The sequence below is a fragment of the Strongylocentrotus purpuratus genome, unplaced genomic scaffold (assembly GCF_000002235.5).
Source record: "Strongylocentrotus purpuratus isolate Spur 01 unplaced genomic scaffold, Spur_5.0 spur5_scaffold_14, whole genome shotgun sequence".
Taxonomy (NCBI): domain Eukaryota; kingdom Metazoa; phylum Echinodermata; class Echinoidea; order Camarodonta; family Strongylocentrotidae; genus Strongylocentrotus; species Strongylocentrotus purpuratus.
Genome location: NW_022145599.1, coordinates 27,479,158 through 27,494,909, shown reverse-complemented (window position 1 = coordinate 27,494,909; position 15,752 = coordinate 27,479,158). Strand labels below are relative to the sequence as shown.

The following is a 15,752-nucleotide window of genomic DNA, read 5'->3' as shown; positions in this document are numbered from 1 at the left end:
GATTTTAGCAGATGAATAGCAAAACATCAACAATCGCATACATGTATTAGTATGCATGAATACCTGCAAAGTGAAAAACAAATTAGATTTCTCTTCACCGTCTGAAATACGATTTGCTTTCGTTTTGGATTGATGGTCTTCGTCAAATATTTTCACGAAGGATTGTGAGTAAATTACAACAATAAGAATTTGAAGGCAAAAGTTGAACAGGTTAATGGATTGTTTCATCATATTCATAAGTATACTAGACTGCACCGACTCAATTTGGCAACAAATCAATAAAAGCAGTGTTTGATAGCAATATAAAGATTTCAGTGCAAGTAGGATTTTGTGAACATCGACTCCTGATTTCTATCATTTGTATTTTTTAAGTTACTCCAGGTCGATAGTTGTTTTTTCTATAAAAAGTGCAGACATCAAAAGATATATTGCACTCTTTGTTGGTACAGTACATATTTCTTAGTTACCTTAATTGATATCCATAATATTTTCTGTTGTAGAACATCTAAAGTTGAATATTATCTTCAATCAACACAGAATAATCACAATGATATCTTTCTGCAGTTTACTGTTTCTTACCTTGGAGACTTGAACATGTTCTCCACTACTCTGAAAGATCTCTATTCCATTGAGACCAACATAGTGACGATCTCCCCACGTCGTCTTGATGTTAATCGTCATGCAGTGCCCAACAGGTAAGAGAGGGATCTCAAATTCCTCACTATCGAGAAACAAGAAGTTGAATTTATACAAAATGAATGTCATTAAACAGTTCACATATAGGAATAAACATCACACAGTGAAAAACTGAAGGAATTAGTGGAAAATAAATCAAAATGCATTTTTGTTCCCCTTGTCAAAAGAAACTTTTAAATATGTATTAAAATTAAAAGAATTAAGACAACTTATTGAACAGATCACAAATTTTAATACATGAATAAGGAGACAGCTTATAAAGAGACAGCTTATAAAGGTAAGAGCCTTATTGGTGCTGCCATCAAAAACAAACATGACAGAGTATAAAAGAGAAGCAAAACAAAATGAAACAATACAAAATAACAGAAAAGCCTGAAAGCTTTATACAGAAGAAGAGAATATACATTTTCAAAAGGCCAGACAGAGAAAAGGGTTTATGGTCATGTATCCTCATATCCTGTCAAATTGCTCTAACCTGCTAGTATCATCATTATCAGCATCCTCCTCCTCCTGAGTCTTAGATCTTCTGCCTGACAAGATGGTATCTAGAACATCACCTAGTGGAACAGAACAGAGGACATGATGAGGTGCTTTGTATGAAGCTCTCATTGTTACTCATTATGTAAAGGATGCTTGTACAAATGTACATGTATATGTAGCATATGATGCTACATCCACATGTACTTACTATTACATGTATGGTTATTGCAAAATTGTTTCAATATTTAACTGAACAAGGGAAACGCTCTCGGCGGTCTCGCCTGCATTAGGCAATTCGATATGATATAAAATTGAGGTTGGGACATTATTTATAAGTAGGGTGGCCCATTAGCAGGCCCCCAAAAATGAAATCCTCTGGATATAATCACAATTTTGAAGTGAATATTGATTAAGAATCATGAACAAATTAAAATTGATTCATTTATTCTCATATTAAGTTGTGAAAACATAATCCAAGCCTACTGACCTAAAATGACCTTTGACCTTGTTACCTGGAATTTGTGTCATATGACTTGTGATACTTGATAACCCTTGGGTACAAGTTTCATGGAGTTTGAACAAACACTTTTGAAAATATGCTAAAAATTCAAAATCTTGATATTGATGCCACAAAAAAGTCTAAGTTTGTTGACCTAAAATGACCTTTGACCTTAACTTAGTGACCTGAATTCTACTCACATGATTGGGGATACTTGATAACCCTATAGTCCAAGTTTCACTGACTAAGAACTTATACTTTCAAAATTATATCAAAAATTCAAAAACTTAACCTTAGGTTAAGTTTTCGATAATGATGCCACAACATAGTCTAAGTCTGTTGACCTGAAATGACCTTTGACCTTGACTTTGTGACCTGAAATTCAACTCACATGATTGGGGATACTTGATAACCCTATAGTTCAAGTTTTATTGACTAAGGAGTTATACTCTCCAAATTATATTAAAAATTAAAAAACTTAACCTTAGGTTAAGTTTTTGATGTTGACGCCGTCGCCGCCGCCGTCACCAGAAAAGCGGCGCCTATGTCTCGCTTTTTTTGCTACGCAGGTGAGACAAAAATCAGTAACGTTTTGTAACTTTTTGAACCTTTTTTCTGATTTTTCCCCAGGACTTTTTGAAGATACAAATATGCAAAAGCTAACCATAAATACCTAATAATGTCATGTATTCTATTGGTATCCTGTTCTTAGAATTTTCTGTTATTGATATCTATTATGTATTAGTTAGATTATGCATAGAATATCTATGGTATCTTTGATCAACAAATACCTTCTACATCGAGGTTCACATTCGATGCTAGTCTTCCCTTTTGAAACTTGTCAAACAGAGACAGTGATGTCCACGACTGTTCTAAGCTCGACTCCTGGTGGCTTCTTGACTGGTGAGGGCGCTTGTCGAACCTGGCCGGGGGCGACATGTGATCTTCGTCACTCATACCGCCCTCCGCGGCCTTCTGTCGCCATCGCAGCTCCTCCATGTCATCGGCCATTGCTGGGAGAAGAAAGATCAGTAGCTTGGTGTCATAAAATCATAACATGAAAGAATAATGGAGTAGTCTAAATACCATAGTACGCATTAGAAGTTAGCTTGGCTTCATATTATAATTAACCTCACTGGTGATGATTCAGTGTCATAAGAACATTTATTCATCAAAAATGTAGAATACATCCATCTTCAATTCATCAGGTGATACAGATAAGGCATTAAAGTGACTTGTGCAATTAAATTGCATGACTATGCAAAAAACAATTATATATGCATAGAAGTAAATTTCAAACACTAGATAAGAATAAACATTTCCTTCCAGTGGCAGTGGTGTATAACTCAAGGTGCTTTTTTACAATAATATCTAACTCTTCCATTTATCAGATGTTGAGAGCCGGTAGGACAGTTTTGCAAAAACTTTTGCATCAAGATTTATTGTTCTCAGCAAACGATACATTATCCAAACAAAGCATATTTGCACCAAAGCTCATGTTTATGTACAATGTAGTCTCGCTACTAGCTGAATGGACCATCACTCCACCATCTAACATTAAATAGTAACCTGCTATCTTGGGTTGATTTGGGGCCTGGTTCCTGCTCCTCCTCCCTGTCGGTTCCAAAGTGGTCTCATCATAGTCCAGGATCTCTTGGGAAGGTCTCCTATCAGCAGAGCTTCGTCTCAGCATCCCAGGCCAGGGGTTGCCTGTATCCAGAGGGTCAGCCTCTTCCTCTTCTGGGATACTGCTATCGCTCTTATTGACTTCATCATCTGCAAAGAGCAAGATTGTACTAAAGAAAGGTACATGCATTCATGATTCATATCAAATATGATTTTGATGATACTGATTATCCAACTACTAGGAAAGGGAATGGTTTGCTGATATCTAGGGGCAGGGAATAATTTCCAGCCAAAAATTTGCATAGCAAATCTGCTACACAAAATAATTTTTGCATAGCAGTTGGATGAACTTGTATAGCAATTTTTTTTCATGTTATAAATTACAGTGCAAAAACAATGACGTCACAACATCTGGTCATGAATGCATACTTACTACATTTTATGTACATTGATTCTGGTGTAATCTCCCAGCACTTTCTTCATACTCGATCCATTCCCTTTTCTGGTCTAAATCCTTAATCCAACCTTCCACAGTAACTACACGAATTGACACCATGTTTTGAAAATGACAAAAATATTGGTCCAACAATAAATCCAGAGACGAGTCGAGTCTTAAATCCAAATAAATCCAGTAACTTTGAATCGTATCGAGGGTAAACAACAACACGTAGTATTAGCTCGCACATGAGCGCGATTGAGCCTGCCCTGGATATATAATTAGTTCACCACGTGCGTGCATTGTTGTCTGCATCGCAACAACACTCACGGCTAAAAGGTGACCGTAGACACTCATCGCCGATAGTGCGCTATGTAGGTGTGTGTAGCTTCACGGTTAGAAAGTGACTGTAGTACGCTTAGCGCTCAGTGCTGGCCAGCCTGGCCTAGCCAAGCCTGCCTGGGATATATGGATCGGATATCGGAGCGTCGAGGGTGTATGTAGTTTGTGGATTGGCGGTCTGTGTATATGAATGTACGTTTGGCTTGCATCGCAGCAATTGCGATTCATGAAAAAAGATACGTCGCAAATGGCTGAAAATACATCGCGAATTGCGATGCGATACCGGGAAAATTATTCCCTGAGGGGTCAGACTATTTTCCTTCTGCTATACTGCTATTGCTCTTATTGACTTCATCTGAAAAGAGCAATGTTATGAAAGATGAATGTATGCATGGTAAATATGATATTGATGATTTTTATTAATTTTTAATTGACTGCTAGGAAAGAAATGGCTTGCTGATATCCAATTGTCAACTTTATTTTCTTCTGATATACTGCTATTGCCCTTATTCAACTTCATTATCTGCAAAGAGCAAGATCATAAATGATGATAAAATACACATTTGTTCCATTCAACCCTGAAGACTGCTGCATCTGTGGACTGGCTCAATAAACCTTTAAAGGTCCACTTATTCTGTTAGAGAGAATGGATTGTTATGGGTTTATATTGGCTCAATTAGTTTACTTGAAATGTTATCATGATTTAAGGGGTCATTATCCTCATACTTTGTTGTGAAGCAGATAATACAATACAATACAATACAATAAACATTTAGGGCGCCATTCCCATAAGGCTCAGAGCGCTAACATCAAATAATATTATTGGTCACAGATCACATGTTGTAACTGCAAAGTAAAGGCGATACTCTAAATACTCTGGATAAGAATAAGATTGGAATTAGATCAACAGCAAATAACTGTACAATGCAAATCAAAGAATGTGAGTCTGATCTGAATATATCTACATGTAAACAAATCATTACTAGTTCAGGCAATTTAAGGGGGAGGGGGAATGTTATCCATTTACCATCTTACCTAATAAATTCAGCCATGGTGGTTTCTTCTGTTTTGGTTTGGTTCTAGTGGAAAAGATAAAGAAAAACCATTCAACAATCATGACAGTTATAAAAAAGCACCTCTGCAAAACATCCAAATTGTTATAAAAGTATTTCGAGATTTCATCAAGGATTTACTTACACATTGCATAAGAGTTGCGTGTACATGTACATGAAGGCTATCAGAAGAAAGAACTGAAATATACTTAGAGAGCAACTGAAAGGTTAATTATAGCTACAACAAAGTGAAAGAGTCTGCTGAAACGTATATACTGCATCTAATTCAATAGTTTATTAAAAGAAGGAGTTGTGAGATAAAAATATGCTAGGATGATGTACTTTGATTGCAGAGAGAGAAAAGAGCAAATCACACGGAAAAATGAAAAATGGAGCAGCTAAATGTTTTTCAGAAAAACAGGTTCAATGCTACAAAAATGAATAGAAAACTTTAAGTGAAATATAATAGCGCATGATATGAAATGACTCTTCACAGTCGGAAAAGGAATTTAAAGAGAATTTACAGAGAAGTTAAAGAAGACATTTTGTAGATGAGGGTTGATTATGGGCTTTACAGTATTAACAAAAAATAATCTTAATGTTTATCTCATAAAGCAGTCTCTCAACAATGTCTATATGAATACATGTGTTCGGGAGTTTGGGTGGGAGGGGGTGATATATTGTGACTTACGCCCTCTTTTTCTTTGAATCCTCTTTGAGCCACGAAGGCTTTTCATTGAGAGGGCGCTCACTCTTAGGTTGTTTGCTGTTAAGGTAGAGAAGACAACAATAAGCACATACCAACAACATGGAAGAATATCAAATGGCCACTGCACATCTTACATCTCAACTAAGACTTGATTTGAAGAGAAATAGAATAGGATTATATACAGAATTTCAATAACACAAGAATTGTATATGGCTAGGGTCCAAAATGGTCATATCAATATCAATATCGAAACTGCAGATCTTTGACCCTTCCAGAAAGGGATAAGGACAGGTCAACTACAACAGTCTTGTGACTCATTTGGTGTGAAGTTAATATGAATCACAACCTATTTGGCCTTATCTCTGACCAAAAGGCCCACAATATCCCACAGTTTGGTAATGATATTCATGTGAACATTTAGGACCTCACTTAGGAAAAATGTACCAATTTCAATATTCAAACTTGATCTAATAATTTTTTTCTTTCAAAATCTATTCATAATTGGGTCATAGGGTATTAGTTTGGTCATAAGATAATCAGCCACAGAACACACATACCAAGTTGGTTCTCAGAGATACCACATTCAAAAAAGAAAATGCAATTCTTGTATTTCCTTGTAATAGTTGCATATCGAAATGAAAGAAGAAAATAAAAGGATGATTAAGGTACGCACTTGTACCAGGCTTTAAAAGCCAAAGTGTAAATTCCACTTGAGATTTTACAAAAGATGACAACAGAATATCTGAGAGCAGGGATGGACAATCAATTTACATAGCTGCCAACATCATTTTGGTGAAAATGGAATTTGCTTGAGGACAAAATTCACAGATATTGGCTTCTTACAGGTATAAATAGAACAGAAAATACTGAAATATTTCTGAAAATACAGTTAAGAGTTAAAGAAAATCATGACCCAAAAAAGAACAAGTAAGATGTCTTCTCATAGAAATATGTGTAGAATAGTGATAATTTAGCAGAACAAGTAAGACTAAAAAGATTTGATAAAAATACTCATTAATATATCAAAGGAAGAGGCACACTGCACTGAGCTCACCAAAGTTCTACATGTAAGGAGTAGACAAACCATGATAGGTATGATCAAATGCACAAAGAAGGTCAAGTTACTCAGTAATCAATAGACAGAAAACTTCCCTAGATACATGTTCATATTAGTTATTAATAATGTTTACAAGAAAACTTAGTTCACAAAATACCAACATAACAAAATTAACATAGCACGGTGTACAAGACAATAAAAGGATAGCATATTCTTACAATTTGTTAATGATTTTTTTCAACTGGCACCACTCTGAACATGATACATTTACATTAAATAGATTTTAGAGTATAACCTCCCACAATATCCAACTCACCCAGTCAACTCTTTAAGTTGATCGAGCATGGAAGGTTCCTCCTTGTCAAAACTGGTATCCTGCTCACTAGCAGTAGCTTTCTTGTTTGGAGACGATGACATCGCCATGGGAACTGCTCTTGGAGTTATATCATCATCGGCAAGAGGAGTTTTCTCTGAAACGGGAGAGTATAACAAAAATTATGGAATGTCAAATGAAAATGGATTGGAATTGGTTGTTTAATCGATTCTTCTTCAAATTAAAGATTGCTTTTGAGAATCATCCTAAAAATGTTTTTATGAAGTTACCTGATTTGTGAAATTAAATAGTCTGACTTGTATATTATATTGGCAGAAGTTTTATTTTTCCATGTAGATAAAAGATGTATTTCACTAATCTATATACCAGTAAACATACTTCAAACTTACTTACATGTAGTATATACACTCAATATATTAAGATGAAGGTTTTAAAATCCCTATTCAGGGTACAAATTGCCAATCAAGTGTTCAATCAATCATTTAATCAAGCAATCATGTAATCAATTGATTAATAAATAAAGAAACAATTTAATTAATCAACAAATCAAATTATCAACCAAACATCTGTCAGTCAGTCAGTCAGTCATTCTGTCAGTCAGTCAATCAGTCAGTCAGTCAGCCAATCAGTCAGTCAGTCAGTCAGTCAGTCAGTCAATCAGCCAGTACGTCAGTCAGTCAATCAATCAATCAATCAGTCAGTAAGTCAGTCAGTCAGTCAATCAATCAATTAATCAGTCAGTTAGCCAGGTAGTCAGTCAGTCAGTCAGTCGATCAGCCAGTAAGTCAGTCAGTCAGTCAGTCAGTCAGTCAGCCAATCAGTCAGTCAGTCAGTCAGTCAGTCAGTCAGTCAGTCAGTCAATCAGCCAGTAAGTCAGTCAGTCAATCAATCAATCAATCAATCAGTCAGTCAATCAGTCAATCAGTCACTCAGTCACTCAGGTAATCAGTCAATCAATCAATTAATCAATGAACCAACCAACCAACATACAAGTCAATCCAATGCAGCGGCCTTACCTCTGCTTGCATCGAGGGAGGTGTTTGGTGATGCATAGATCTGAATGCTGTCATCCACCACCGGTAGATCTAGACTGGTATCGGTGGACCGCATCAGTACTCTGGTCTCACATCGAATGGTCTGCCTGGGGTCCTCAGGGTTAAAGCTTTCCGAGACACTGGGTCTCAGTCCAAGGTCTTGACTAACTCCAACGGAATCCTTCACAGAAGGCTCCACAGATTCAGACAAGGCTGGAGTAGCATGTTTTGGGTCTACACTAATCTTGGGGTTTTCCCCTTTAGGGGCTGAAGACGTGCTAGAATGTGGTTTTTGAGGTTCTGCGGCACTTGAAGGTTTAGGCTTAGAAACTGTTTGCCCTTTAGTCTTTTTCTTGTCAATGAGCGTCTGAGTCAAGTCCCTGCTCAAAGTCTGATCCAACTTAGCATCTTGGGCTGGTTTTACTTTGGAGGGGAACAGATCCAGGTCTATATCAAATGCTATGCTCCGGCGTAACTCTCCGCTCCCATCCTCATCCTCATTCCCATTGCTGTTTGAGTTGCTCTTGTTTGGATTCAACAACCTCCCTTCCAGTGACTTTGACTGAGGCTGCTTGCTTCCTAGGTTCTTGTCACCAGCACCATGCAACCTCTGCTCCACATTTTTCACTTGTTTTGATTGCTCAGTTCTTTGTACATTTGGATTCATTGTTGCAATTTGTTTTTCCTGGTTTGATGCATTTGATGGAACACTGTTACCTAGAATGTCTTTAGTAGTTGCATTTTCTATGGGTATAGGAATGGTTGTACTGTAATCAAAGACTTGGTTTCCACACCCCTTGTCCAATGTTCCTTCCCATATAGTCTTATCTTGAAGAAGTATCCTGGCCTCTTTGATACCAATGCTCAAATCCTACAGGAAACAGATGAAAACAAAAAAACACAAACAAATGTTTGAGTACAATCATAAATGATATGCCATCTTTGATTATTACTTTAGACACAAAAAAGATTTTTAGGTTTTAAAAGTTCTCTTCTTTATATTTGGCAAATGTTCACTTCAAACCCAGTGGAAATCCATATATTATGATATGTTAAAACAAGACTTTCTTCAATTAGTTACAGATTGATAATAGCTTAAAAATGGATAATAATTCAGAATAAACTCTAACAGAGGTCCATTTATGCAATAAGTCCAAATTTGCTCCAGTTCATGGCAGTGATATATACTATAAGTTGTTAAGCTTGTTATTTTGTGTAAATATTGCAAAATTTTATGAAATACACACATGAAAATGAGCTTGCAATGCAGGTGCAAACATGTACAATGTAGAGTAGCCCGTGTTAATCATTAAGAATACAACTTTCATCTGCAAGAAATATTTTGTTCACAAAAAATGGCCTCATGCAGTATCAAGCAAAGATGGACAAATAATAATCACTAACTAACCTTCAGAGTCTTGTTGAAGTTCCATATCCTCATTTTGGAGATACCACTCCCTGCTGAAGAGGCTGGTATCCTGAAGAGCAGTAAGACTGGAGAACCCTTCTCATACTCACAGCTCCACATGTTTCTTTCTTTTGTAGTCTGTAAATGAGAAGCAGTACCATTCATATTTTGACTGCCAATTCATCAATCATGGTGAAAATAAGCATATGCTTCCGAAACCAATTCCGGAAAAAGCAAACAACATTGAACAGAATGTTTTACAGATTATGATTTGTTAAAAAGGTTTGAAAAGCCTTCGTGGCTCAGAGAGGATACAAAGAAAAGAGGATGTAAGGTCAAAATATCACCCCCTCTCACTCAAAGCTCAACTAGTATTTTTTTTATAGTTGTATTACTATTTTTTTTAAAGTGACTCACATTATGTGGAGTAAATTAAGCATCTGTAACTGCAAAGAAGTGGATAAACCAAACACATGTGGATTGACACAAAACCTACCCATTTTCCATCAAAGTCATTCTATCCCCTAGAAACACAAAATAAAGAGTGACATTTGTAAACAAAAATAATAATACATCAATTGGTAGTATCTGCAATACTTTATTTCAGGAGAAATATTATTTTTAAAGAAAAAAAATGTATAGGTACCTTCATCCTGGCATTGACAATGTTAGCAAGCTCTCCTTTGCTCTCTGAAGCATTCCGAACATCCAGGCCTGATGGTTGGAGGGTTAACCTTTGACCTTCGAGGTCAAAGAACTGCACCTCTGTGACCCCTACTCTAGATGGATGACCCCAGTTAGAGTTGATCTCAATGATGACCTCAAGGTCAGAAGATGACGTTTCAAGTGAGCTTGACTTTGAGCTTGATGCACTCTGTAGGGATAAAAAGAGAAGAATTTTTGTTGTTGTTGAAACACCATTGATCTAGAGGCCATCTTCAAATGAAACATATTTTCTGTACAAAAACCTATGCACCTCACCTGATGAAAAATACTGTTATTACTTTATTTTCAATATTCGTAAATAGCTCTTGGATATCTTAACACACTAAACCGCAAATTTGATTACATTCTTATGTATACTGCTTGGATGAGTAAATTTGATTGTTGTGAAACACTCAGGTGTTGTGGACGAGTGGATATGTCACCGGACTGTGGATCACAAGATCCGCGGTTCAAGTCCCACCGCGGCACTAATGTCCTTTGTCAAGACATTGGTCTATATTTGCCACTCTCCACCCAGGTGTTAATTGATATTTCTATCGCTGGTAAACAACGCTCTGATGGATTTCGATCAACGGTGGAAATATGTGGACGATTTGAGCATTCTTGAGATCCGCTCCACTTCTGGCGTCTCGACGTTAGCGGATCATCTCGACAAGCTGACATGTTGGAGTAAGGAAAATGACATGAAATTCAACGTTCAGAAAAGTAAGACCATGTCAATTGACTTCTCCAAAAACAGAGCGAATCCTCCGAGCTTACATCTGAATAATCAACCGATATAAGACACGAATTGCCTGAAGCTGCTTGGCGTTCTTATACAGGCGAATCTCAAATGGGATAGCCATATCTCCGACGTGGTCTCAAGAGCTGGAAGGAGAATATTCATGATTTGTCGTCTGCGGAAAGCGTCAGTCCCGATGCACGACCTAGTGAATATATATTCCACATATACTCGTCCGTTATTAGAATACGCATCTCTATTGTGGTCTACAAGCAAAACAACAAATCAAACCAATGATATTGAGAGGATCCAAAAGCGTATATGTCGCATCATCCTGAGGGATCAGTACATCTCCTATGAACACGCTTTGGAAACACTTGGCACCAATCGCATGTCCGAGCGACATGAGCAGTTGCTGCTCTCCTTTGCCAAGAGCCTGTTGGCTTCTTCCAGGCATCGAGACTTCCTTCTGCCCCTACGCAGCGAAATATCCTCCCGGCGTCTACGTCACTCGCACCACTTGGATACCCCCATGTGTAGGACTGCTCGGTACCGCTCGTCAACAATGCCCTCTGCAATAAGACTGCTTAACGCGAATCTATAAATCGTTTCATTATTTTATTAATTCATTAGTGTTCCCTCTCTTTTTAAACTTCAATTGTATGCCCTTGCTAAATATTAATGTTGTGCTTTTTATCTCTAATATAATGTGCAATATCTTATACGAAATTATGTAATATTGTTATTCAAATATCAATTTTTTCTTGTTTCAGATGAATGAGGTCATTACAATTAACAATAGCAATTGTTAAATACACTCTGTACTATATTTTTTAGACAAATAACTTTCTTATTCTCATGCACATTAATAGATATTTGGTTTTAAACAAACCGGTATAATAATACGTCTGCAATATACACTTTTATCCAATTTACTCTCAGACTGCCTAAAACTGTAAACATATTTTAATCTGTTGTTTCATTAGGTCATTAGTGTTCCCTTCTTTTATATATTTTTTTTAATACAAGTTCATGCCCTTGCCAATTTTTTGACTTGGGTCTTTTTCTCCAAAGTAATGTGCAATATCTAATTCGAAATTACACTATATTGTTATGTAAATACTCATTTTAATTTTATTTGAACAACTTTCTCGATCTAGATGAATGCTGTCATTACATTTATATTAAAGGGGAAAACGGAATCTCTATTCATTTTGACTTTTACGGTTTAATTTCATCCCATCCAATAGGTTTTTTTTTAATGCTTAATTTCATTTTTTGTAATAGAAATGTTTGTTTAGCAATTGTTAAATACTTTCTCAACTCTTTTGCTCAAACAACTCCCTTTTTTCTTCTCCATTCTCTCCTTCCCACCGTCTTGGTTCTTCAACATGAAAGTATATTATTACATTACTGTATAACTTTGTTTCGCAATTTCGATTTCATCTTACAATGACTTACAATATGTATTTTAGTTTTGTATATGTTTATATCTCTCTATATTTTTAATTTGTTTGTAAATTGAACATTTTCAGCCTGCGAGCTGCTTGTTTGATGTGATTTCTCAATAAACCAAACCAACAACAACAATTGCGTACCCGGTTAGATGCGAAAGCTAATGTGCTTAGCTTAGCAAGTGTGCGCTTGTAAAAATGACGCCTTGCTGGAATACTCCCCAGGGAGTGGAGAACGTGCATACATTGTGTGCAGGTAAGCCTGAATCCGATGACCGGGGTAATAATATATATATACATGTATCTGTAAAGTTCGAGAGGGCCTTCAGTCCTGAAAAGCGCTATATAAGAACAAGGTAGTATTATAATTATTACAAGTCGAGCCACAGCGTTGAGAAGTCATTGATCTTGTACTTGTACGGCCCCCAGGCACCATGTCACAAAACCATCATCCCATTGAAATGGGTGTTGACTTTTTAGTCCATGTTTAAAAGGGATGTCGAAAGAGTTCCCAAGAGATTAAATTCCATGTTTCGCACCTTTGAGCGAGGAGCCAGCTTAGGTCCTGTGAAGATATCACTGTGACCAGCGCCCTCTGTAGTTGACTGTCCTGGTGGCTGGTGTCGTCGAGGCGTGTTCCTGGATGATCTCGGGCTTGTTGAGTCCTCTAACCTGCCAAGGACCTTGAGTAGTCTCCTCTGTGACCTGCAAGAGTGAGAAAAATAGATCCTATTAAAGCCTGTATGCACTAGTTTGGCCAGGGGGGATTAGACTTCCCTGCAAGGTCACTGATAGGTGGTTATCTCACCAAATCAGCTCTCAATTAACATAATAAAAAGAGGATCATGGGGGACCAACATCCAATAGGCATTGTTTGCTATATGGAGGGCGCAAGTGGCTTTAAGTAGTGCAGTATGGCAAAATTCAATCATAAAGCATCATAATAATAATAATAATAATAATAATAATAATAATAATAGCCTAATAGTCCACTCCAAATTTTATTAAACCGAAACGGAAATTATATCATAAATACCCCATGCGATTAGAGTACAAATGTTCAGTTTATCGTATTTGTAGCCTGGTCACAAGAGCTTGGAACCAGAAATCAGACTACTATATGCATGACAGTAAAACCAGAAACAGCCATTTTCACGGCAAGAAACTATGCAACTTGTAGAAATTTGCTGTTGTGTCTATCGTGATTAAATTATTTTGAGGTATGAAACTTTCACAAATGTGAACCATCAAATTGAAAACATATAATGCAATTTGTCAAATGTGAATGCACAGTTTATGAAACTATAAATAGTGCTAAAACCCTTTGCAATGGATTTAAAATTTCACAGGGTTGTTCCTAGATCCAATTTTTTCTTTCCGTTTTCATGTGTCATCAATCTTTAGCACTGATACAACAGACACGGCCATAATTAGTCCTCTCCTGCTGCCGCTCTCAAGGTCAAAATAGCCCTGCTCCTTTGAAAAGGCAAACATACTCACTTAGCATCCATATCTTTGACCTTCTCTAGGGCCATGGCTAGCTTCAGGTCATCGAGATTCTGAGAGTTGAGCAGCGGGTCATGGCTTGAGGAGTCGGTCGAAGCACTCAACTCTTCAGTAGTCTCCTTCCCTTCAAGGTCATCATGATCGATGTCAGCTTGGTCTTGCTCACCATGGCGAAGGATGACAGTCACAGGTCTCTTAGGCATATCAGCAGGTGATGGTGATATTGGCTATGAGAATGGGATAAGATATATTTATTTCAATATTTGAAAAAAAAATGAAACTGTAATACCTATACATACTGAGTTTATACACATTGGAAAATTTTCGTGACATTTATCACAAAACATCAGATTTTTTAAAGAAGGGTTTAAGAAAAAAAAGAAAAAAGAAAAAACAATGACGTACAATATCTTCAGATTCCCAAAGAACTATTCTTTGCCATACATCACATCAATACAAAAATATGTCATGTCTTCATTTTTTCTTATGAGGACAATGATTTCAAATTTCCTGAAAAAATGCAAATATTTAAAAAACACCCCAACAGAGTTAATTTGATATTATGTTTACACTTTTGCTAACAGCCTTGCTCAAAAGAAGGAAGGATTTTTTTTCTTCCTGTGATAACATTAATGCAAACTAATGCAATACAGGACAACTAACCTTGGTTTCTTCCTTAGGAGCTGTCCTGGCCCTGCTCTGGGTTCGTGTTGCCTTGGCAACCTTGTTCTCTGCAGCCATGGCTCTCTGGATGGCTGAGACGTCGTCCTTGGGAGTGCTTGCCCACTTGCGGGTCTCTTCCTCTTTCTTCTGGGTTTGCAGGGAGGTGGATTTTCTCACTGCAGGACCTAAAGGAACAACACACAAATACCTGTAAGCATTGACCAGTACAGACCATGGAGTAGCATCAAATAGATAGATAAGTACAGTGGCCATCCACCAACCAACTTGAGGAGAACACCAAGGATGTGCTACATCAATATGATGTGGTCAAAAGTGGGAACAGGCGAGGGAAAAAGACATAATGCTGACAAACATGTACATGTGTTGTATCTATACTCACATTAAAAATGTTAGATTTACTGTTTTAAACTCTAATGACATAAATTGCAGTATTCTTGAATCCTAAAAAGCGGCAAAAGTTTACTTTACCAAAACTTGCAAGATTGTAAATTTTAGAACATTACAATATTTTATGATAAGTGTTCTTTTGTTATCATATCTATTATGTTGTGAACATCAAATATTAGATCTATACGGCTGTGTCAAACATAGTCTCTGACCTAAAGAAGAATTAATATCAGTATTTGGGAACAGTCGCATGCAATATATGTCTTGCTTTCCTTTTTCACAATGGGGCCATGGTTCTATCAGAATCATACCTGCATCTAATACAACATCCTTTTGTTTCTGAGCTCCCTGTTTCCTGAAGTCTTCTTGGCTTGCTCTTGAAGGCAAATGAACTTCGTCTGCATCTTCTTTCCTCCTAGAAAAATGAATTGGATAATGAGGTTTGTAAATCAATTACTGCTTGTTCATGTGTTTACTTATTCATTGCAAGTTTATGTGATCTTTGGAAGGACTTTATGATGCAATGCTCAATCCTCTCTTTAATTAATGAGTAGGAAATTTATGCTTCCAGCTTGAATAGTGATGACGATTGTTTATTGCC

The 15,752-nt window shown here is 36.9% G+C and overlaps 1 protein-coding gene across 1 annotated transcript in view; it reads right to left on the bottom strand.

Moving 5' to 3' along the window:
- The window catches only part of LOC580565 (protein KIAA0556), a 37,651-nt gene extending 22,091 nt beyond the window's left edge, over window positions 1–15,560 (bottom strand). The window contains exons 1-14 of the mRNA XM_030985184.1: window positions 15,463–15,560; window positions 14,744–14,928; window positions 14,075–14,307; window positions 13,114–13,279; window positions 10,320–10,547; window positions 9,674–9,811; window positions 8,248–9,136; window positions 7,214–7,367; window positions 5,823–5,897; window positions 5,115–5,158; window positions 3,245–3,451; window positions 2,467–2,688; window positions 1,172–1,253; window positions 580–721 (exon numbers count right to left, since the gene is read on the bottom strand). Coding sequence (XP_030841044.1) covers window positions 580–721; window positions 1,172–1,253; window positions 2,467–2,688; window positions 3,245–3,451; window positions 5,115–5,158; window positions 5,823–5,897; window positions 7,214–7,367; window positions 8,248–9,136; window positions 9,674–9,811; window positions 10,320–10,547; window positions 13,114–13,279; window positions 14,075–14,307; window positions 14,744–14,821 — 2,658 coding nt within the window. The 5' untranslated portion in view covers window positions 14,822–14,928; window positions 15,463–15,560. The remainder of the gene's footprint in view (window positions 1–579; window positions 722–1,171; window positions 1,254–2,466; window positions 2,689–3,244; window positions 3,452–5,114; window positions 5,159–5,822; window positions 5,898–7,213; window positions 7,368–8,247; window positions 9,137–9,673; window positions 9,812–10,319; window positions 10,548–13,113; window positions 13,280–14,074; window positions 14,308–14,743; window positions 14,929–15,462) is intronic.
- Between the last annotated feature and the right edge of the window lie 192 nt (window positions 15,561–15,752).